This window comes from Amblyraja radiata, chromosome 2, assembly GCF_010909765.2.
Source record: "Amblyraja radiata isolate CabotCenter1 chromosome 2, sAmbRad1.1.pri, whole genome shotgun sequence".
In the NCBI taxonomy this organism is placed as follows: domain Eukaryota; kingdom Metazoa; phylum Chordata; class Chondrichthyes; order Rajiformes; family Rajidae; genus Amblyraja; species Amblyraja radiata.
The window spans coordinates 18388078-18412875 of NC_045957.1; the positions used below are offsets into that span (position 1 = coordinate 18388078).

At 43.3% G+C, this 24798-nt stretch overlaps 1 protein-coding gene across 4 annotated transcripts in view; it reads left to right on the plus strand.

Annotated features, from left to right (window-relative positions):
• sgce (sarcoglycan epsilon) overlaps window positions 1–24798 on the plus strand; it is a 69914-nt gene that overhangs the window by 37443 nt on the left and 7673 nt on the right. For 3 of the 4 annotated variants that reach the window (XM_033042504.1, XM_033042495.1, XM_033042478.1), the window contains 5 exons: window positions 4278–4350; window positions 12043–12241; window positions 14324–14486; window positions 18549–18760; window positions 19234–19260. In XM_033042504.1, the coding sequence (XP_032898395.1) occupies window positions 4278–4350; window positions 12043–12241; window positions 14324–14486; window positions 18549–18760; window positions 19234–19260 (674 nt within the window). The remainder of the gene's footprint in view (window positions 1–4277; window positions 4351–12042; window positions 12242–14323; window positions 14487–18548; window positions 18761–19233; window positions 19261–24798) is intronic. The other variant, XM_033042487.1, reaches the window with a different exon arrangement.

Below are 24798 nucleotides of genomic sequence, written 5' to 3' on the forward strand. Positions count from 1 at the left end.
TATAGATACATGATAAGGAATAATGTTTAGTGCAAGGTAGCCAGCAAAGGCCAATCAAGGATAGTCCGAGGGTCACCAAAGAGGTAGATAGTAATTCAGCACTGCTCTCTGGTTGTGGTAGGATGTCAGTTGCCTGATAACAGCTGTGAAGAAACTGTCCCTGAATCTGGTGGTGTGCGTTAATGGAAAAAACAGTAAAATGTAGTATTAAGAGATTTATCTTTGAGAATGGATCAAATGCCAGGCTGAATATATCGCAAACTGTTTTAAATGGAAAGAACTTGCAGAACCCTGACCATAATGTAAGCTGAGGAATGGGGCCAGAGAACTGGAGGAATACTAACCCTGTGCCGTTGCTTAAAAAGAATGGAAGGAGTAAATCAAATTACTGGTCAGTTAATTCCCTTTGATGTACATCAGTCAATTCCCTTTGATGTACACTACCCCACTTTCTATGCTCTTACATGGTTTCTGCTGAACTGATATCTGACATAAGCTTTTCCTTTATCTTTCTCACCGCCTCACTGGGCCTGCCGAACTTCGCCGCCCCACCGACCATCCGCCCACCGGGACCTCCCACGCTTCGCCCGCTGACCCGGTCTCCACTCCCCGCGGGCTTCCACCATCGACTCCACCGACTCTCGCCACTCCACCGCCCTCCAGCAGCCCGCAGCCATCGCCTTACCTGCAGCCTGGACTCAGCACCGGGCCTGAAGCCCCCCCCCCCCCCCCCACCCTACATCAGTCTGAAGAAGGGTTTTGGCCCGAAACGTTGCCTAGTTCCTTCACTCCATAGATGCTGCCGCACCCGCTGAGTTTCTCCAGCACTTTTGTCTACCTACATCTTTCTCCTTTGCTAACTGCACCGTGACAATCAAGGAGCTCTAGATTGGAGTGTGCCACCTTTTTGTGTGGGAATTTATTCACACAAAGCCTCCTCCCTCAACGTCTCTGTTGTTTAGAAACTAATTTATCTTCATGGCTGGTTCCAGTTTACTTTTGCTAAGTCACATTTTAGTTTACTAAAATATGCTTAACCCTTGTTTAGATTCTTTACTCATCTTTTATTCTTTCCTTCTCCATAACTGCGCTATCCCCATTTTCCTGTACATATCTTTCATCCTATACCTGTACACTGTGGACGACTTGATTGTATCATGTACAGTTTTTCTTTTGATTGTCTGGCACGCAACGTAAAGCTTTTCACTGGACCTTGGTATACATGACAATAATAAACTGTACTAAACTAAATCTAACTGAATTGTAGGTAAACACAAAATGCTGGAGTAACAGCACGACAGGCAGCATCTCTGGAGAGAAGGAATGGGTGACAGAATTGTGATTACAATCGAAGCAGTGCTCCCCTGTGTGTTCTTCTTTCATCTACCCAACTTTAATTATGAAGACTAAATCTCAAACTGCCCCTTCTGCAACTTCATCTTGTTGGGCTTGCCACACAGTGGCTTAAAAAGTTGTCCTGAATGCAGTTGAGGACATCTATGTCCCTTTGAATTGATAGTATTCTGATGAAAATTATGGTAATATCTTAGTGAGGGGCAAGATGGGAAGCTTAATGTCACAGGGTTTTCATTTGAGATGTAAAGGAGGAGTGTTTAATACTGTGAAGAAATGATATATTTCGGTGTATCTATCAGTCCCATCAAATTATGTGCCTTGTTCATTGTCTGTTTCTAGGTATGATTCCTTAAACCTATCCAGACTTTTTTTTGTCTTTTTCCGAACCTTAGCTTTCCCTTCCTTTTCAAACCTTCTTATTACTTTTCCAACGTTTTTTTTTTGGTTTAAACCAGTATCTGCAGTTCCTTCATACTTATTAATTTTCCATCCTGGGTATCAATGTATGGTAAACTTCCCATTTACCTATCAAGCTGATTTTAAACCTTCCCCACAGTACTTGGGGATATTATTCAAGGTCCTCTAGGGTTGTGACCCACCTGTCCTATATAGGCCCTAATTTATCCTAAGATAGACACAAAAAGCTGGAGTAACTCAGCGGGACTGAAGAAGAGTCTCGACCCGAAATGTCACCCATTCCTTCTCTCCAGTGATGCTGCCTGTCCCGCTGAGTTACTCCAGCTTTTTGTGTCAATCTTCAGTTTAAGCCAGCATCTGCCGTTCCTTCCTACTAATTTCTCCTAAACTGGTCCTAGTGCTCCAGGAATCTAAAGCCCTTCCTCATGAACCTTCTCACTAATAATGTGTCTATCTGCACTTTCCTCCTATTTATATTCCTTTGAGGTTCTACTTGGTAATCTGCTACTTCCTTTGAAAGTTTAGGAACCCAATCAATTCTCACCAACTTCCACAGATTCACCATAGAAAACATTTTATCAGGCTGTAATTTGGGAACAGCTCCATTCAAGACCGCAAGAAATTGCAGAGAATTGTGGACGCAACCCAGTCCATCACACAAACCAACCTCCCTTCCATTGACTCCTTTTACACTTCAAGCTGCCTCGGCAAGGCCACCAGCATAATTAAGGATGAGTCTCACTCTTGTCCCCTCCCCCATCAGGCAAGGTGTACAGGAGTGTAAACATGCACATCTCCAGATTCAGAGACCGTTTCATCCCAGCTGTTATCAGGCAACTGAACCATCTTATCAACAACTAGAGAGCGGTCTTGAGCTACTATCTACCTCATTGGAGACCCTCGGGCTATCTTTAATCATGCATACATGAATTACCCATACAATTCTGCAAGACAGTAAAAAGAAAAAGGACTAAAAAAAATCAAGGCATTTGTGCAAATTAAAATAGGAAAAAAAGTCTTGTAGTGCAAGAGTTAATCAATGCTGTTGTTTTGTTGCGGTAGGATTAGAGTTGTGCAGATTGTCATAGGAAAGTACAGTAGCTGTTCCTGAACGGTGGGTGTGTGACTTCAGGTTTATGTATCTCCCTCTTCATGCAGTGTGAAGAGGGCAGAGCGAGGGGAGTGGGAATGCCTGCTGATAGATGCCCCCTTGAGGCCGTGCCACATGTCGATGCTTTCGAAAGAGGGTTAGATGGTGGATCCACAGGTCGCGATGGCCTGTCATGTCTACCCCTTCTCTTGCAGTTGCATGGTCCCCATTCTGATGAAAATAGTTTATTCTACAAAATGGAATATGTTAAGTTGGCAGAGAGCATCAGAAGAGTGGCGCTGTAGGTGGTTAAGGTCTGGCTGTGATAGAATTTTGATTTAATTCTGATTACATTTCTTATGTTTATGTGGAAATGATTTCCTATAATAGGCATTCAATAAAATGAATTTATTTGCATTAAATGTGCTACACATTTTGTCTCCTAAACATTTTGAATATTGACCAATGATATCTGGTCTGATCTCACTACAGAATGTACTCTAGCTGATGTCCTCTTGACCACTCCTCTCTTGTGTAGCTGAATTGCCCACAATTTTCCTTTGGGAGTAGCTAATCAAACTATTGTTCCACATGAAATGCAGCAGCAAATTTGTGGCACGTTTGTAACCAAATGAACAAAGTGCTCACGTGATTCCTGTTTGGGTATTTACATACAGTAAAAATAATTTCACTCATTCAAATCTGGTTTCTACCTGGTTGGAAAAATACATTTATACATTTTGCAAAGAGCAAATGGTATTCAAGAGCTTATCCTTTCATTTGAAGGGTTTCTACAGAGTAGAAACTGGTATTGTACTCCCTCGTCATAAGAGTTAATTATTCCTTTGTTTCAGCACTAAAAGTGCTGGTAGAAATTGACCTTTGAATGTATTCATTTAATTTCCATATAAACAATTTACAAATGTCCATTGTGTACTCACTCAATCATATTTTTCATGGTGTCATAAATATACAGCATGGATGCAGGTCATTCAGCCCACCATATCCACGCCGCTCAATGCGCATATTTCCGCACTAATCCCCTACCCTTGCCCCATACCCTCCTTTGCGTCATTGATTTAAGTGCTTATCTTGAGACTTCTTATTAGCGACCCCGCTTCAACCACTCTCTGCCTTGCATCACTCTCATCACTCTCTGGGTGAGAAAAGCCCTCCGATAACCTCTCTGAATCTCTTCACTCGTATCCTAAATTTACGTCCTTTTATTTAATTACCTGCTAAGTATTTTAGTGTTCCAGTGTGTTCATTTTTAATATCCAATGATGTAGTAGCAAGTGCAAGGCAGAGTTTATACACTAAGTGGCATAGGAATTTATATATTGCAATATAAATATATTTAAATTGTTGGTCATTACTTTTAAGCACGGTGATTTGCTTTTTGATCTTTTGGCAGATCACTGCTTATAACAGAAGAACATATGAAACTGCACGCCATTCTCTGATTCTCAACATCGTGGCTTTAAATGGTGAGAAACAATCAATCTATGGTTTGCATAGGGAGAGTAATGTCTTTGGAATAAAAACAAAACAATGTTTAAAAATAGAGACCAGCATGCACTAACATTTGCCTAAAGGATTTTGGTTAACATAACCTAACATAACCGAACCTCCATTATTTCTTTCCCCAATATAAGACTCTTACCCAGAGTAGGTGAATCGAGGACCTGAGGACATAGGTTTAAGGTGATGGGTAAAAGATTTAATAGGAATCTGAGGGGTAAATTTTTCACACAAAGGGTGGTGGATGGCGTTTGAAGATGGCGGCGCGTCCACACGCAGTGGCTTTGCGCTCTCCAGACCGACTCAATTCAGAGCAGCCCAGTACCGAACACGGCTGTGGAAACAAGGTACTTAAAACCCCCAGAACCCCTAGAAACCCCAGTACCCCCAGAAACCCCAGAAAGGGACTCACCACCAGGACGGGGAAATCCAGTACCCTGACCGAAATCCCGACGGGTCGCACATGGAGCCGAACGGAACTGCTCAACATCGGACGTGGCTGCGAGAAACTGGCGTGTGAGTACCACAGTACCCTCACCAAAATCCCGTTGGAGCTCGGCAGAACAGCCCCCTGGATCACCACTACGGAGGGTAGGAGACGGAGCAAGCCCCGGGAGAGAAAACAGAAACGTGGAAGGCAAGCGGGGGTGCAGGGCAGGCTACGGAGGGCTCAACAAAGACCATCGCTACCAAGCGTCTTTCTCACAAATGTCCGGTCACTCACCAACAAGCTGGATGAGGTAAGGCTCTGGATCAACACCCAGCGATCCCTGAAAGACTGCTGTGTGCTGATCTTCACAGAGACCTGGCACAGCGCGCTGGTTCCCAATGGGGCTGTGGACCTGATCAACCGGTCACTGCATCGTGCCGATAGAACAAAGGACTCCGGTAAGAGCAAGGGTGGCGGGCTCTGTATCTATGTCAACAATGACTGGTGCACCAACCACACTGCAGTAGAGAGCTACTGTTCCCCAGACCTGGAATACCTAGTGATTAAATGTAGGCCCTTTTACCTGCCTCGGGAGTTTACTGTGGTTATCATCATGGCCATATACATCCCACCACAGGCTAATGCTAACCTAGCGCTAGCACAGCTACACTCGGCCATCAGTAAGCAGCAGGATGCTCACCCCGACGGTGCCTTCATTGTTGCAGGGGACTTTATTGTCGCAGGTCGACCTACGAACTGCACTCCGCAAATTCCACCAGCATGTGCAGTGCCCTACCAGGGCTCAAACACACTGGAAAAAGTGTACACCAACATCAAGGACGCTTACAGAGCTCTCCCCTGCCCATCCCTGGGACAATCCGATCACCTCTCACTGTTTCTACTGCCGGCATACAAACCCCTCATCCTCAAGACCAAACCTGCAATAAAGACGGTCAAAATATGGCCCGAGGACGCCACCGTACAACTCCAGGACTGCTTTGATCGCACCGACTGGGACCTGTTTGCACAACAGGCTACCAGTGGTACAGAGGTAGACTTGGAGGAGTACACATCCACTGTGCTCTCCTACATCGACTTCTGTGTGGAGACTGTCACAGTGGACAAGCAAATAAAGAACCGGAAACCCTGGATGAACAAGGAGGTTCAGAATCTGCTAAGGGCACGCAACAATGCCACTAAATCCAGTGACACTTCAGCATACAGTGCTGCCAGGTCAAACCTGAACAAAGGTATAAAAAAGGCCAAAGACATCCACAGGCAAAGGGTGGAAGACCACTTCAATACTGCGGACACCAGAAACATGTGGCAGGGTGTCAGGGACATCACTGACTACAGAGCAGCCCCACCTGCCCCCACAGTGATATCTCACTGGCCAACGAGCTTAACACCTTCTTTGCCCGCTTCAAAACTGGCAACACCACCAGGAGTGGAATAACCCCGGCCATGGCGGAGGGACAGGTCATAACATTGAGCACTCAGGATGCACAGTGCGCTCTGCGAAGGGTTAATCCACACAAGGCTGCAGGCCCGGACGGAGTCCAGGGAAGGGTACTAAAGGACTGTGCTGTACAGCTGGCTGAGGTATTCACGAGGATCTTTAACCTGTCTCTATCTCTGCCAATGGTCCCCAAGTGCCTGAAGTCAGCTACCATAGTGCCGGTGCCGAAAAAGTCAAAAATCACCAACCTGAACGACTATCTTCCGGTTGCCTTAACACCAATATCCATGAAGTGCTTTGAATGGCTGGTCCTCTCACACATCAAATCCAGCATCCCTGCCTGACTGGACTCACATCAATTTGCATACAGGGCAAATAGATCCAGAGGATGCCATCTCTCTGGCTCTTCACACTGTCCTGACTCACCTGGAAAGGCAGGGCACGTACGTGAGGATACTTTTCATAGCTCTGCCTTCAACACGGTCATCCACACCAAGCTCACCACCAAACTCCACCAGCTAGGCCTCAGCTCGTCGATATGCGACTGGATCCTGAATTTCCTGACGGAGCGACCGCAGGCAGTGAGACTGGGCCCGCACCTGTCCTCCACTATCACCCTGAGCACCGACACACCACAGGGCTGTGTACTGAGCCCCATGCTCTACTCCCTCTTCACACACGACTGTGTTCCTGCATTCGACACCAACACCATTGTCAAGTTTGTTGACGACACAATGGTGATCGGACTGATCACCAACCTTGGTGAAACACACTACAGAGCGGAGGTGCAGAACTTGGCGGACTGGTGCTCGGGTAACAACTTGTCCCTAAACACCTCTAAAACCAAGGAGCTGATTATCAACTTCAGGAGGACACATAATGGGGAATACGCCCCAATCTCTATCAACGGGGACAGTGTGGAGAGAGTGTCCAGCTTTAGGTTTCTGGGCACACACCTTTCAGAGGACCTCACATGGTCCACCAACACTGCTGCGCTGGTCAAGAAGGCACAGCAACGACTGTTCTTCCTGAGAACACTGAAATAGACTGGTCTGCCCCAACAGCTGCTGACAACCTTCTACCGCTGCACCACAGAAAGCATCCTAACATATGGCACCTCTGTGTGGTATCTCAGCTGCACGGAGGCGGAGAGGAGAGCTCTTCAGCGCGTCGCCCACAGAGCGCAGAAGATTATTGGGACACAGCTACCAGCCTTGGAGGGCATCTACTATACACGCTGCCTCAGGAAGGCCGTCAGCATTCACAAAGACTCCTCACACCCTTGTAATAGTCTGTTCGAACTTCTACCTTCCAGCAGACGTTACAATGCCTTCTACGCCCGCACCTCCAGACTCAGGAACAGCTTCATCCCCAGAGCTATAGCTGCTCTGAACCGGCCCTGCTGAGTGACCCCCCCCCCCCCCCCCATGAACTCTCCCTCGGATGGTCACGTCGCACATTGACCTGGCACAGACCTATTTGCACTTTAGACTGTTTTACTGTTTTATTAATTTTATTTTTTTATTTTTTAGAAATCATGTTTCTCTGGGTATCTACATTTTTAGTTGTTTAAGTTATGTCATCAGATGGAAGCTGCATACCAAATCACCTATGTGCAATGACAATAAAATGTATAATTATTATTATTATTATTATTTTTTTTAATTATTATTATTATTATTATTATTATTATTATTATTATTATTATAATAATAATAATAATTATTATTATTATTATTATGTATGGAACAAGCTGCCAGAGGAGGTACTTGAGGCAGTAACTATCCCAACATTTAAGAAACAGTTAGACAGGTACATGAATAGGACAGGTTTGGGGGGATATGGATCAATGCTGGCAGGTGGGACTAGTGTAGCTGGGACACCTTGGCCGGTGTGGGCAATTTGGGCTAAAGGGCCTGTTTCCACACTGTGTCACTCAAAAACAAAAAAACCTGGCTCGGGATATGTCTGTCCTTTAAAACTGGTTCTGGCCTACTTTTATCTTATAGCTATGGAAAAGAAAATGTTAAAATTGTCCTATCACTGACAAAAAAAAGGAGAGCTGCAATTGGCAGATATGATAACCCCACCTCACTTGTAACCGTATACTGCTTGCTAGCTCTTACCGCACCCCTCTCTTCCTCTCATACTGGCTATCTTCCCTCTACTCTTTCAAAAAGGGTCTTGACCTGAAATGTTGACATGCTGAAATGTTTTTAAAAAATGTTCAATGCCTTTACGGAAAATAGTTATAAAATGAAAAGGTTCATTTGGTGAAGGTAAAATGAAAAATCTGGATTCAATCCAGCAACAAGGGAAAAGAATACAAAGAGAAGCTATTAGGAGGCAGATTTCTTGCATGTCTGAGCATTGGTTAAAGATCCCTTGTTTGAACTTGTAAATATTAATTGTAAAATATTTTTATGCAATTGCAACTGCAAATAAATGATTTGTCAAATCCAGCTACAATGCAAAATTTGTGCAGGAAAGCTTTAACTAATGGAAACAATCCCCTCCAAGCTGGCTACCAAGCTCTCAGATCTGGGTCTCTGCGCATCCCTCTGCAATTGGATCCTCAACTTCCTCATCCACAGACCACAGTCTGTCCGTATTGGTGGAAATGTGTCATCCTTGATAACAATCAGCACGGGAGCACCTCAAGGCTGCGTGCTCATCCCCCTGCTGTACTCACTCTATATTCGTGACTGCTTAGCCGGACATAGCGCAAACTCCATCAAGTTCGCCGATGACACCACTGCTGTGGGACGAATCATTGATGGTGACGTGTCAGAGTATAGAAGTGAGATCGACCGATTGACCAAATGGTGCCAGCATAATAACCTGGCTCTCAACACCAGCAAAACCAAGGAACTGATTGTGGACTTTGGAAGGGGTAGGATAGGGACCCACAATCCCTTTTATATCACCGATGGTGGAAAGGGTCAAGAACTTCAAATTCCTGGGCCTGCATATTTCCGAAGATCTTTCCTGGTCCCAGCACCCTGATGCAATTATAAAGAAAGCGCCTCTACTTCCTGAGAAGATTACAGAGAGTCGGTATGTCAAAGAGGACTCTCTCGAACTTCTACAGGTGCACAACAGAGAGCATGCTGACTGGTTGCATCGTGGCTTGTTTCGGCAACTTGAGCGTCCAGGAGCGGAAAAAGAATGCAGAAAGTTGTGACCACTGCCCAGTCCATCATCGGCTCTGACCTCCCCACCATCGAAGGGATCTATTGCAGTCGCTGCCTCAAAAAGGCTGCCAACATCATCAAGGGCCCACACCATCAGGTAGAAGGTACACCACCGCTGCCATCAGATAGAAGGTACAGGAGCCTGAAATCTGGTACATGCAGGTTCAGGAACTGCTTCATCCCCACAGCCATCAGGCTATTAAACTCGCCATCAAACAAACTGAACTATAATGGCCAATTGCATTTTATCTGTTTATTTATGTGTATATATATGGTCTATGCTATATAGACACACTGAACTGTTCTGTATTTATGCTTACAATACTCTGTTGTGCTGCAGCAAGCAAGAATTTCATTGTCTTATCTGGGACATGACAATAAACTCTCTTGACTTGATTTGTTTAAACTCAAAATCAAACTAAATACTGAAAATCTGCAATGGCAGAAAATACTGGAAATGCTTAACAGGTCAGGCAGCATCATGGAAAGAGAAAAGGTTAAAATGCTGTCTCTTACCGCATTTGCTCCTTCCACTGATGCTACCTGACCTGCTGAGTGTTGCAAACACTTTCAGTTTTATAACTACATTTAGTCTATTGGCAGAACTCAAATTAGCTGATTAATCTGCTTATAACTTTTAGGGGGGATATCTGCTGTCCTTATACCTGACTAGTTATATTCTAACTTGCTAGTCTCTGAATAGCTATGTGAAGTGGTCGAGTAAGCCATTTAATCAATATAATATCTAGGAATGGATAGAAATAGATGTCATCGGGTGGCGCTGCGCGCGGCAGCCTCGCCATTTGTGTGTCATTTCACCCTATTTGTTATTTTTAGTCTGTCTAAAAGTATGTTTTTGGAGGTTTCTTATTCTTTTTTATGTGGGGGGTGGGGAGGGGGAAGAGAAGAAACTGTCTCCCAGTCACTTCCTGGTCGAGGATGCGTTTTTTCTCTGAGTCACATCTTCGCCCCCCCCCCCACTCGGAGCCGACCATCTGGATTGGCGCGGCCTTTCATGCCGGAGACTGGCTAGAGCTTCAGCAGTGGCGCAGCATTGAATTACCATCTTAGAGCAGGCGATGCCTTACCGGGGATCGCCGTGTTGAGGCTCCGGAGTGTTGGGACTGCTGCTTTAACATCGTGGAGCTATGGTATGTGGAGCTTTGCTCCTTTATTCGATTCCTCTTGTTATAAAGGCTAACATGCCATTCACTTTCTTCACTGCCTGCTGTACCTGCATGCTTACTTTCATAGACTGATGTACAAGGACCCCCAGATCCCGTTGTACTTCCCCTTTTCCCAACTTGACGCCAATTAGATAGTAATCTGCCTTCCTGTTTTTGCTACCAAAGTGGATAACCTCTCATTTATCCGCATTAAACTTAATCTGCCATGCATCTGGCCACTCCCTCAATCTGTCCAAGTCACCCTGCACTCTCATAGCATCCTCCTCACAGTTCACACTGCCACCCAGCTTTGTGTCATCTGCAAATTTGCTAATGTTACTTTGAATCCCTTCATCCAAATCATTGATGTGTATTGTAAATAGCTGCGGTCCCAGCACCGAGCCTTGCAGTACTCCACTAGTCACTGCCTGCCATTCCAAAAGAGACCCGTTAATCCCTCTTCTTTGTTTCCTGTCTGCCAACCACTTCTCTATCCATGTCAGCACTCTACCCGCAATACCATGTGCCCTATTTTGCCCACTAATCTATGTGGGACCTTATCAAATGCTTTCTGAAAGTCCAGGTACACTACATCCACTGGCTCTCCCTTGTCCACTTTCCTAGTTACATCTTCAAAAAATTCCAGAAGATTAATCAAGCATGCTTTCCCTTTCGTAAATCCATGCTGGCTCGGACCAATCCTGTTACTGCTATCCAAATGTTCGGCTATCTCATCTTTTATAATTGACTCCAGCATCTTCTCCACCACCAATGTCAGGCTAACTGGTCTTATCCCGCTGACTTTAACATTGCGGAGCCCTGGGACACCTTGCCGGAGGTCGCCAGTGTTGGAGCTCCGCCCAGCTCGGTCTGTGGACTTCGGGAGCCGCGGTCTCCGGTAAGAAGCGGCCTATTCGGAAACTCCAAGCCGCTGAGAGTGTTCTTCCGTTCCAACGTCGGAATTCCGATCATCCCTGCGAGAGGGCCAGAACATTGGGTCACCGTAGCGACGATTGCAGAGGGCTCAAAGGCCTCGACCACGGGTGAACAAAAAGGAAGATGACTGAACTTTATTGTCTTCCCTCACAGTGGGAAACGTTGATGTGGGGATGTTTATGTTAAACTCTCGTGTATTGTGTTCTTTTTTTATTCATATGACTATATGGTAACTCAAATCTCACTGTACCAAATGGTGCATGTGACAATAAATGTAACTCGAACTTGAACTTGAAATATTGATCCTGCCAGTGATAACTACTTACTTGGTTAAAATTAGCTTGAGGATTATCTGTGTACATGGATAGCATTTGGCCTCAGCAACCCTTATGCTGCATCATGATTCCTGATAAGGGATGTGTCTTTTGAGCAACCACAGTTTTTAACTTGACTCAAATTCCTCTTGTTTAAAGATTATTCCTTGCCATATCAAGCGGAGTTTTTTGTGAAGAACATGAATGTGGAAGAAATGTTGGCGAGTGAGGTCATTGGTGATTTCCTTGGTGCGGTGAAGAATGTTTGGCAGCCGACTCATCTCAATGCTATCAACATCACCTCGGCTCTCGACCGAGGTGGGCGAGTGCCTCTTCCCATCAATAACATGAAGGAAGGGTGAGTTTAATTGATCTGCGTCTGATTCTCAGTTTAACTTGTTTCCATCAGCTTCTGGCATATCAAGTTTGATTTCCTCAGAACACTGGTACCTTTGAGGATGAATTGCATGGGATGATTCTAATCATTGTAGGACCTGCTCTCTTGGTGACACCACTTTGGGATGCAGGTCGGAACGCTTAGCCCCACTTTTCTAAGCTTGGGATAAGAAACCGTTGGGATAAGAATTTCTTGGCTTTGCTGTTCTTTTTCCCCAGCTGTTTTCTCAGCCATGCAGGAGGAATCATCCCTGTTGGGCCTGACAGAAGCAGAAACGGAGGAATGGGATCAAAAGGATTTTGAATTCTGGCTCAGTTTGGGGCTCTTCTGCCACACTTCCAACAAACTTTTGATTTGAGGGATTGTGGATTTCCTTCTTGGAATTCTTATTAGTAGAAGCAACTAAGCTCCTTTTGCTAACATGGGTGTCCTATGATGTAGAATAGGGTTGTGGCCAATGAAATTGCTGCCATGTTTTTGTTGTCCGATGGAGTTGGAGATAAATTTAGCACAGAGCACTGTGGAGAGGCCGAAAACAATCTGCTTGTGGTGTGGAAGTGATGGGCAGCTCCATTAGCAATTGCTCATTAGAACACTGGACTTCAGTGACACGGGTTTCTGAGAAGTCATCTTAGGGGAACTGCAGTGGCTCCATGGAGCACACACCTATGTCAACTGACACCAGTCAGTTCAGCCGTGCTGATGCCTGTCATTAAGCCAATGCAAAATGTTGCCAGCACAGAGATGGTGCAGAGTGTAGTTTGCCAATTAGTAGCTTCTTTTTATCTGTTCAAGTCTCTGGGGCTGATGCCTTCTTTGAGCAGGGAGTCTCAGTGACTTTATTTAGCCATGATTGTAGATGGCAAACTGCAAGATGTTGTAACTATCTCCAGTCCCAGTCATTAAGCAGTCAAATGTCTGACAAGCATTGTTCATTGTTTGAGGCCCAAATTGTTTCTTGATCATTCACGTCTTGTTTCTGCTTTCCTCCTCCTTTCAACAGCTTGCCCAGCTATGTATCACATCTAATTATTCTCACAGTCACTGTTCAGGAAATACCAGATAAATCGTCCATATCAGGGACATTCTTTTTTTTTTAGGTAATTGAATTATCCAAAATTATTCTTTAGCGTCCACAATATTATTAAAAACAATAAACACTGGCAGAATCAGCTGCAGCCAGAAACTAACTTTAAGAAATGTATTACTTTAACATGTAAGTGGTGATATATAAAACGTAATAGCTCAGATTGCCCCCTTCCCCTGCTGTTTAGTGTTCCTAAGGAAGATTACTAGGTAGAGCATTGAATATCAGAATAGCAGCACGAATGTATAGCAGCATTGTACACTGATTAATATCATGATGTCTCTACTCTTCATTCTTTGGGCTGAAAAAATATGCATGATATGATGTCTCTTGCAATTCGCCCCATAAGTGCCTTGCATGTGATTGATGTCATTTTGGCAACCAGAAGTCAAAAGTAATACCCTCGGTGCTACAGTTTAGATTTATTGTCGTTAAGGTTTCCAACTGAATATAAATGGATATATTTTGATTCCTTACGTCTTGCTATTTTACTTTACTTCAGACTTTAGAGATACAGCACGGAAACAGGCTCTTTGGCCCACTGAGTCCTCACCGACCAGCGATCCGCACACACCAGCATTATCCTACACACTAGGGACACTAGGGCCAAATGACAAGTTTTTACCGAAGCCAATTAACCCACAAACCTGTACATCTTTGGGATGTGGGGAGGAACTGGAGCACCCAGGGAATTCTCACGCGGTCACAGGGAGAACGTACAAACTCCGTCCAGACAGCACATGCGAACATGGGTCTCTGGCATTGTAAGGTAGCAGCTCTATTGCTATGCCACTGTGCCATTAGTTGCAACTTCATAAAGTTGCAAATGGGTTTTTACGAATTTGCCATTTTAAAGTGCAATTATTATTAGATGTTGACCATCCATAGTTAGTTGCTCACTTTGTAGATTCCTTGTTGCTCCCAATGACTACAATTATGGACGTCTTCTTGCACAGGGTTTACGTCATGGTGGGTACGGACTTGGTGTTTTCATCGTGTCTAAGAGAGGTGGAAACTCCTCAGAATCAACAGAAGTGTAGCCAGGAAATGGAACCCAGCATTAGTTGTGACAAGAAATTCAGAGCCCAGTTTGACATTGACTGGTGTAAACTGTCTTTGGTAAGTCAGAAACCATCGCTGGTGATTTTATAAAACTATTTTGCAGTCACTTTCTTGGAGCGGTTCTCGCACAATTTGATATTCATTTTGATCTTTACATGGGGTATTATGTTACATTTATGTTATGATTTGGCCCATCCTGTTCATGTTATTGTTTGTTGTCCACGAGTTACACAGCACACAAACAGGCCATTTGGCCCAACTCGTTTATGCCAACCAAGATGCCCCATCCAAGCTTGTGCCATTTGCCTGCACCTAGCCCGTATCCCTCTGAGCTCGTTATGAGGACAGACAGGAGTTTCTGTGGCAGCAAATGTGACTCTAGACACAAAATGCAGGAGTAACTCAGTGGGAGAGGCAGCATCTCTGGTGAGAAGAAATGGGTGACGTTTCCTGTCGAGACATTTGTTCGGACTGAAACTCAGTTTCCCCTAACTCTCAGTCTGAAGAAGGCTCTCGACCCTAAACGTCACCCTTTCCTTCTCCAGAGATGCTGCCTGTCCCACTGATTTACTCCAGCGTTTTGTGTTTATCTTTGGTGTAAAGCAGCATCTACAGTTTCTTCCTACATTCTAGGATGGTATGTTGCCTCCCTGATTGCTTGCAATAATTACAATAAGTTGGATATCTTCCTGCACAGACCTTATGACATGGTGGTTGTAGGATGTCTCGGGGCAGCTGCAGAACAGTCTCAAGGGAGAGCTGGAGCCGCCAGAAGCCGTTCAGCACGTTGGCATAAATAACATAGAGACAAAAAGGGACAAGGTCCTGCAGAATGAATATAGGATGTTAGGTAAAGGGATAAAAACCAGGACCTTGAGGGGAGTAATCTCCAGATTACTCCTGGTGGGATGTGCTATTAAGGTAGGATAAGGAAGTTGCGTGGCTGAGGTGTTGGTACAAGTGGCAGGGATTCAGATTTTGGGGCCATTGGGATCTTTTCTGGGGCTGAGGTGACCTATTTCTGCTGAACTGGAGGGGAACTAATATCCTAATATCATGGTAGGCAAATTTGCTTGTGCTATTTGGGAGGGTTTAAACTTATTTGTCAGGGGTTAGTTAGGAAGTTAGTGCAGAAGTCAATGACCACAGGTTCAGTAGAAAAGATAGGTAAGAGCATAGCATGGAATGAGGAAAGACAGTTGGACTAAATTGTATTTATTGTCATCGGGGATTTTAAATTTCCCAATATAGATTAGGGCTGTCATAGTGCCAATGGGATTGGATAGAGTTGAATTTGCTAAGTGTGTTCAAGAGAGTTTCCTCAGGCAGTACTTAAAGAGACATTTTCGGGAGAGAGCAAAGCTTGACCTACTCTTGGGGAATTGGGCAGGGCAAGTGGGCAAACCTTTTGGGACCACAGTTCCAGGCCCACAAGTTAATCTTCTAAATTCGGGTAACGTCAACATTGATGGTATTAGACAGGTGCTTGCAAAAGTTGATTGAAGTAGGTTGTTTGCGGGCAAAGGGATGTTTTGAAAGTGAAATGCTTTTAAAAGTGCAAAAGTGAGAGTCCAAATTATTCATGTTCCTTTCAGACTGAAGGGTAGGACAGAGTGGGAATAAAGAACTCTGGATGACAAGAGAAATTGAGGGTCAGGTCAGGAAAACGTAATAGGCATGGGCAAGTTTGGATCAAGTGTATCAAGGAGTTTCAGGGACTGAGGAGCATACTTAACAAGAAAATTAGTAGGGCAAAAGGAATACATCTGGCAAATAATATGAAGGAGAATCCAAAGAAATGTTATGTACATTAAGGGGAGAAAGGTAAATGAAAAGCGAGAATCAAGCCCTTCAGAAACCACGTGATCATCTATGTATGGAGCCACATGAGATGGGCAAGGTTCTCAATGAATATTTCTCCTTTGTTTTTACTGTGGAGAAAGACATGCAGACTAGGTAAGTTATTGGAGATGTCTTGAGGACAGTCCATATTACAATAGTAGAAGTACTGGACATCCTAAGAAGCATGAAGGTAGACAAATCTCCAGGGATCATTTATAACCAAAGACACTGAAAAGCTAGTGAGGAAATTATTGAGATATACGAATCATCATAAGATATGAGTAAGCTGCCAGAAGACTAGAGGGTGGCTAATGTGGTGCCTATATTTAAAAAGATCTGCAAAGAAAAACCTGGAAACTGCAGACAAGTTACCCTGTGGTAGGAAAGTTACTGGAGAAGTTTGGTAAACGGTAGGGCCTGGGGATTTTGGCACCACACTATCGACCTGTGACTCCACTTCCAGGGAACTATGTACGTGTACTCCTAGATCCCACTTTTCTACAATACTTCGCAGGCCTCTAATGTTCTATGTAAAGGTCCTGCCCTGGTTTGACTTCTTGGAATCCAACACCTCACATGCTTCTGAAATAAACTCAATTTACTATTCCTCAGCCCACTTGCCCAGCTGATCAAGCCCTGCTGTAATTCAGATAACCATATTCACTTTCTACAGTATCATCTATGTTCATGTCATTTGCAAATTTATTGATCATGCCTTGCACATTCTTAAACAAATTGTTTGTATAAACCACAAACAGCATTTGGTCCAACAGAGACAACTAGTCAACTATCATCTACTCTGAAAAACAACCTTCCATTACTACCCTTTATTTCCCACCATTAAGCCAACTGGACACAACAAGTTGCTGTCAAACCTGTCCTTTTTCGTGATTTGCTGTAAATTGCATGTTTGCACTTTACCTCTTTCATTATAAAACCCTTGATCCTTAATGCATTTTTAACCATATTCTCAACATCTCAAATCACATTTAAAAATTAATATACACGTACACTTAGATTTTTCTCTCGTTAACCTCTCTTTAGGATTGTATTCTTTATAATAAATTCCTCCAATTGTTGTCTTCCTTTCAAAATGGATTTATATTTTCATGCAATAAATGTACTTTGCCATGCACCTGCCTGTTCCTGTTGTTTGTTCACAGTGCTCTTCGCTGTTCACTGTTTTTCCAAGGTTTGTACAAGTTTTTAAGTTATTGCTTCCACAACTAAATCCAGGTCATGAATGAGTATCAATAAAACTGTTATAATTTTCCACCCATTTTTGATGTTTGAGGAGAAGTAACTTGTTGGAAACAACACTTGTTCTTTCAACGCTTCCTTTCCCACTATCCAGTAATCTTTTGGGTGAGGCAACGATTCACTTGCACTTTCTTCAATCCAGTGTTCAAAATGTGTCCTCCACTGCACTGGAAGGGGGAAGAGGAGAAATGGGTGCAAATTAATGAGGGGCATGGGGAAAAGGGGGGGTAAAATTGGCGGTGGGGAAGGAGGGGAGTAGGGGGGAGTTGTTTGAAGGTTTCTTACCTAAATAGAGAATACAGTGTTCCTACCGTTGATTTGTAAGCTACTTATACAAAATAGGTGTTATTCCACCAGCTTGCATGTGACAATGGAAGAGGTCCAGGATAGAAAGGTCAATATGGGAATGTGAAGGGGAAGTAATATGGTTAGCAACCGGGAGATCCAATTGGCCTGTCAGACGGAGCACAAGTGTTTGGTGAAATGTCTGGTATGTAGCAACTGTGTGTGTTCACCATTCTTTCAACACTGGGTGTATTGATGTTGGCCAAATCAATATGCAAGGAATATGTACCAATTACTTGTTCTCCTCTTTGTATGAAAATATTATGATCAAGTGTAATAATAACATTTCTACCTTGCTTTAAGTTGTATTAAACAAAGCCGTACTGTGGTACCATTTTTATACGAAGATTGGTATGTCTTTACCTTAAAATAAATAAAACAATGTTGTTGGTAAAGGGGCCATCTTAACTCTGCTCCTACGACTTAATAGAGGGTCAAAGAAAACAGCTGAAATGGTTAATAGGTGTATTTGTTATGCACCACATATGGAAATACCATACTAGTGCAATCGAGTATTGGTTCTATAAACATCAACAAATGCTTGAATTTATTGTGCAATTTTCAGTGTCATTCACATGAGTTTTGAATTGTGGTGCGCCAGCATATTAAAGAAAAATAATTTTAAAAAGCAATATGAAGACACATTTCTATTTTCTTGCAATTTGGTGGCAGGTTGATAAAACGAAAAATCCTTCGGTGGCCCATAAGGAGGTTCGAGGAGATGGTATCCTGCCTGATGATGGAGAGTATAAGCCTCCTTCAACTAACCTGAAGAGCAAGGATTATTACACAGACTTTGTTATTACACTAGCAGCACCAGTTGCTGTTGCAATGGTGCTGTTTGTTATCCTTGGTTACATCATGTTCTGCCGTCGAGAAGGAGTGTAAGTACCTCGCACTTCTGTCAAAATGCATAAGCACTGACACTCAAAGCAGTACATCTTCAGTACATCTATCCCAAACACAGTTATGTTATATCATAAAGGAAAAACTACTGGGAAACTATTTTACCTGTTCTATTTCAGTACCGACTAATAATATTACAGGTTATTAGAAGCAGGCAGAAAACATAGACTGTCCATATCATTGCACAAATTCATATTTCAGCTCCATCCATGCAAATTTATTTTCTCAAGCCTTTCAGTCTGTTTCATTCCATGTCTATTTATGTTTGGCTGTCACGTGTTTGTATGTGCAGTTGCTCTGGCCCTAAACTTGCAGGCAGATACTGACAAGTGCATTCAATTATAAACTTCTCAACATCTGCCGAAGGTGGGTCCACCAATATGCAAATATTTTTTGATGTTTCAAATACCAATGGCTATTATTTAATTCATTAATTTTGTTTTGTTCCTAGGCAAAAGAGAAACATGCAAACACCAGAGTAAGTGTCTTCTTTCCTGTTATGTTTCAAATTGAACATTTTCAATTTTTAGCTACACATTTTTTTTTACTTTTCAGAGCGTAATCTGCTACTGTTGGCTTCAGAGTCTGTTCCATCCTTGTGTGTCCTTTTGAGTTTTTACACTTCTCATAGTTCATTTCATAGTTCATTGCTGACCCATAATGAGAATTACAGTTATTGCAGTCAGCTCCCTAGATAGCGTAGCAAGTGAGCTCTTGCCTGTTCAGTTACACATGGAATCTTATGCCTTAGGTTTTTGAATGTATAATGCCTATTTATAATGAAATGAAGCACCTTTTGGCTTCACTACTAGTTTAGAGTCTCTTACTCCCAATAAAACTAATGAATTTCTCTTGAGGGAAACTAACTACATGCTTTAGATAGATAGAAAATGCTGGAGTAACTCAGCGGGCCAGGCAGCATCTGTGGAGAGAAGGAAGGGGTGACGTTTCGGCATGAGACCCTTCCCGAAACGTCACCCCTTCCTTCTCTCCAGAGATACTGCCTGTTCCGTGAGTTACTCCAGCATTTTGTGTCTATCTTTGGTTCCTTCCTACACACATCAAACTACTTGCTTTGATTTTTGCAGTAGAGTTGCATTCCATTTTTACTCATTTAAAGCAAGACTATTTCCTATTGTCTAGAATACAGTATAATTATAATTGAAATGCATTTTAGCTACTTGCATTTGAACAGGAGCATTCTTTTTGCCTGAGCATCACTGCTGTCTTCAGCTGGTGTTCTTTTACCATTAGTGTATGAACTTGCCCCTAGTTGCTGTGCTTGACAGCTCCCAGTGGGTGTGATTATGAAGTTAGGAAATTTGATGTGTGAGGAGCTACTTAGTCCACGCAAAGGTGCTCTGTCTGATAGCTTTGTGCCATGTGAGTTATGGCAGCTCTCGACAGACACAAACACAACTCCCACAATCAACTTGCCTGTTTGTTTGCAGTTTCTGCTGGCGGCACAGTGCCCAGGTGTTGGCAGTTGCCAGCACTTGTGCTGCACAAAGCCAATGTGCTAACAGCTGCAAATGAAAAGTGCTGGAGAACTCTTGGCAATCTGAGAATGGGAGACAGACAATTAACTTTCAAGCTTATTGGCTTTCGTCCAAGCAACTGTTGTGAAGAGAGAGATGTTTCTGTCACTTCTGCTCCCATACGCTGCCAGGAATGGTTCATGTCTTTTAAAATTAGGAACAAAATAACATACTTTGGCAAATGATTCTGAAGATCTTTCTTAAAAGAAAAACTCCCAAGAAATATTTCAGAGTTGGGCACAATCAGTGACATTGACCTTGCTCGAACTCTGAGTATTATTTTTAATCTCCTATTTCTATATGAATATTGGTTATGCTAGCAGGCAGTCTAAATCTTTCTATTCGTAGTACTATGCAATCACTAATCGTCAAGTGTACCTGATTAAAAAAAAACTCCCTGTTTGCTTCCCCCCCTACCCCCTCCCCCCCTCCCTTGCTCCACCTCCCCACAGCAACATTTATGGTGGTTCCAAGTCTACCTCTTATTGTTTTGTGTTCCAATTTTGTTTTAACACCCAGTTGCTATAGCAGTGGCATTTGCAGAAATCCTTTCTGTTGGCATCAAAAATTTAGGATATTGTATTATTCATTACGATTCATTGTCTCATCAGCCAATGTGTCTGTGGACAAAGTGAACCACTTGTGTATATCATTTTAAAGCAGGACTGCTTGAATTCACCAATCCAATGCAAAAGTTTCATTACTCTGCTTGGCAATGAGTGGTTCGTATCTATTGAGGAAAAAATTATCCTTTCTGGTTTGACTTGTGGAAGAATATAACAGCAATTTTTTTAAACTTCTAAATAAATTTCAATGATGGGTTAGGTATAGTTTAAAAGGCAATAGCTTTTAATATTAATTTACAACCTGTCAACATTGCTAGCAAGGTCTGCATTTATTCCCCACCCCAAATTACCTTTGAAAAGACGGTGACAAGCCTCAGTAAAGGTCACAAGATCTTTGATGGTTTTTTTTAGAAAGAATACAGTGAGTGAACTTTACCCCCGAGACCAACTATTGCTTTGGTCGATTGTAGCCACTTTAATTGGAAAAAAAACTAACAATCTAGGCTTGAAAATGTTTTTGCCGCAGGCCCCTTGCTTTATTTCTAAATGGAAACTGAGGGAAAATTTGTCTTCTCAGGCTAAAAGCTTGATCCAGTAATTGCTTGTGATTGTCTCCTGCTTGTGAAGTACAGTTCCACTAACTTTTCCTGGAATTCCCTGCTCTATTGCATAGTTAGCACAAGAGGTGAAATTAATTTCTGACCACCTGACTTTTTGCCTATTAGTGTGCAGCAATGCACATAACTTTCATATAACTTCAGGGATTTTTTTTTTGTCACAAGTGTTAAAAGTACTTTATATTCCCTGGTGTCCTGTGTACTTGAAATGTACTATGTCTATGTACTATATTTACTATAAATAACAGATGGTATTAGATATCATATACCTAGAATTAAACAAAGAATGAACTATTAATTACCCACGGGTATTATTTTCAATACATTTCCTTGCAGTAATTAAACTTTTTAAATGAGCTATAATAGATTTAAATAGGCAGTTAAAAAGATATCTAATTTCAAAAAAATTAATGGTCCTGCACAGTTTAAAGTGGAATCCTGCCCTGAAAGATAGATATTTAAGCTTCTGCTCCTTTCGAATAGGATTTCTACTGCATCCTACATTCATCTTTGAATGTCAGTATGTTGCTTTGAAATGATTGAGATACTTCACAATAGAATGTATGAGGTTGAAATCTGACACAGTCTTCTTAGTCATTTAAAAAATAATTGAGATTTTTGAAGAGGTAACAAAGATGATTCATCTGGAGAAGGATAAAGGATGTCGCATGGTCTTCAATAAAGCATTTGACAAGGGCCCCCATGGTAGGCAGATCCAAATGATACGAAGGATCCATGGTGACTTGGTAATTGAATTCAAAATTAGCCATAGAAGAAGGCAGTAGTAGAAGGATGTTATTCTGACTGGAAGTCTTTGACCTGTGGTGTTCCACAGGGATCACTGCAGAATCCTCTATTGTAAGCAATTAGGAATTTCATTTTTCTATTGCCAGTACATTTGATAATGAACCACTCTATATATTACTAAAACTCTCATTTTGTATCTATCTATCCATCCATCCATCCATCCATCCATCCATCCATCCATCCATCCATCCATCCATCCATCCATCCATCCATCCATCCATCCATCCATATCCCATTTGATCATGGACCTACACCAAAACGGTACACGATAGCGCTACAATTTTTTGCACTACCTTACTCACCATTGTCCTGCGGTCATTTGTATGAAGTTTAGTTCAGATTGATGTTATATTTCACAGGTTATTGATATTTAAAAGTTTAAAAAAAACACTTTGAGAACAATAACTTGGCAGATGCTGGACAGTTGATGAGAGATTCTGGTAATTTGCAGCTATGATGTCACAATGGGATCTCACAGTCCTCCAATCACAATGGGATCTCATTTACATAAGCTGCCATGAACATTCCACCACCCGACAATGACATCACAATGGGATCTCAGCTGCCAATCAACAGTGTTGGGATAAGCTCCACCCAGTGCAATGAGAGATTTCTTACATTGGTGTAAGGAGAGGTAGGGAGTGGAGGAGAAGAAATGTTATTTAAACATTGTGTTTAGTGGGGGAGTGCGATAAGGGCGAATGAGGGAGAGAGTGACTGAGGGAAGGGAAAAGGAGAGGGAGGGAGAGGTGAGGGAGGGAGGGAAGGAGGAGAGGGGAGAGAAGAGGGAGGGTGAAGACAAGGGGAGGGAGTGTATGAGCTGTGCCTGCACAGTTGGGGGCTACGGGTGAGTGGTGGAATATTGCATTGGGGGAACGGGTTGCATTGGGGGAATAGGTACATCACCATGGAATTTCATTTGATTGATTGATTGATTATACCTTTAATAATCCTTTACAGGAAATTACAGTGCCACGACAGCTTCAAGACAGACATAACACCACACATTTCCTCAAATGGCTTCCATACTTAACAAGTTAAAATACAAGTTAAAATACAATTAATTAAAAAAGTGCAGTTATTTATGCGCATTATATAACCTTATAGCAGCTGGTAAACAAGACTTCCTATGTCTCTCAGTTTTGCACATTGGTGCAATCAGTCTCTGACTGAAGATGCTGCTCTTGATCACCTTCAGGGCATGGAGTGGGTGAGTGGGGTTGGTCATTATTGAACCCAGTTTGTTCAGAGTTCTGGCCTCTGCCACCTGCTGGACCGTTCGTTGCTCAGCCCCGACCACTGAGCCGGCCTTCCTGATCAGCTTGTCCAGTCTGTTTTTGTCCGCTATGCGGGCGCCATCTCCCCAACAGGCCACAGCAAAAAACAGAGCACTGGCCACCACTGAATGGTAGACACTGCACAGTAGGGGTTGGCAGATGTTAAATGACCTCAGCCTCCTTAAAAAATACAGTCGGCTTTGTCCCTTCCTGTACACCGCCTCCATATGACACTTCCAGTCCAGCTCACTGTCAAGCTGCACCCCAAGGTACCTGTGGTTAGCGACCACCTCCACCTCAGTGCCCTTAATGGTGATTGGTGTTGCTTGAGTCCTCCTCCTCCCCCTCCTGAAGTCCACAACTATCTCCTTGGTTTTTTTGGTGTTAAGATGGAGGTTATTGTGCGCACTCCACTCCACAAAGTTACTTATTATGTCTCTATACTCCTCCTCATTGCCCCCTTTAATGAGGCCGACAACAGCTGTGTCATCCGAAAACTTCTGCAAAAAGCAGCTGTTGGTGTTATATTGGAGATCCGCTGTGTAGATGGTAAACAGGAACGGAGCCAGCACAGTTCCTTGTGGAGCCCCTGTGCTGCTCAAGATGGTGCCCGAGACACTGTTCTGTAGGCGCACGTACTGTGGTCTGAGGGAAAGGTAATCCAAACACCACAGTACCAGTGATGGATCCACTTTCATCTTCTCCATCTTCTCCCCTAGCAGTCGGGGCTGAATTGTGTTGAAGGCGCTTGAGAAGTCAAAAAATGTGAGCAGCAAATCTGGAATCGCTAATCTCATTTAAAAAAACAAGATTTCTTGGGAGATGGCTTTTCATTGTGGGGGGTGGAATAGGGCAGAGGTTTCATTTACAAACAAAAAACACTTTCCTTGTGGGGGGATGGGATGAGGGGAGGTCCCGATTGGTCCGGCCCCCACTTGGGGGGAGCGCAGAGTCGAGCTGCCAAATTAGCGAGCTGCCAAATCGTTAACAATAAGATTGTTTTCATTTAAAGGGGGGAGGGAGTGCTGGGGGATGAGGGAGAATGGAGGAGGATAGGGGTTAGAAGAGGGATGGTGAGGTAATGGAGGTGCGGAGGGGGAAGAGGGAGGAGGGGAGGGAGGGGGTGGGAGGAGGAAGCAGAGGAGGGTTGGTGGGTGAGTGGTGCAATATTGCGTTGGGGGAACGGGGCCCAATGGGTCCCACGGTCTAGT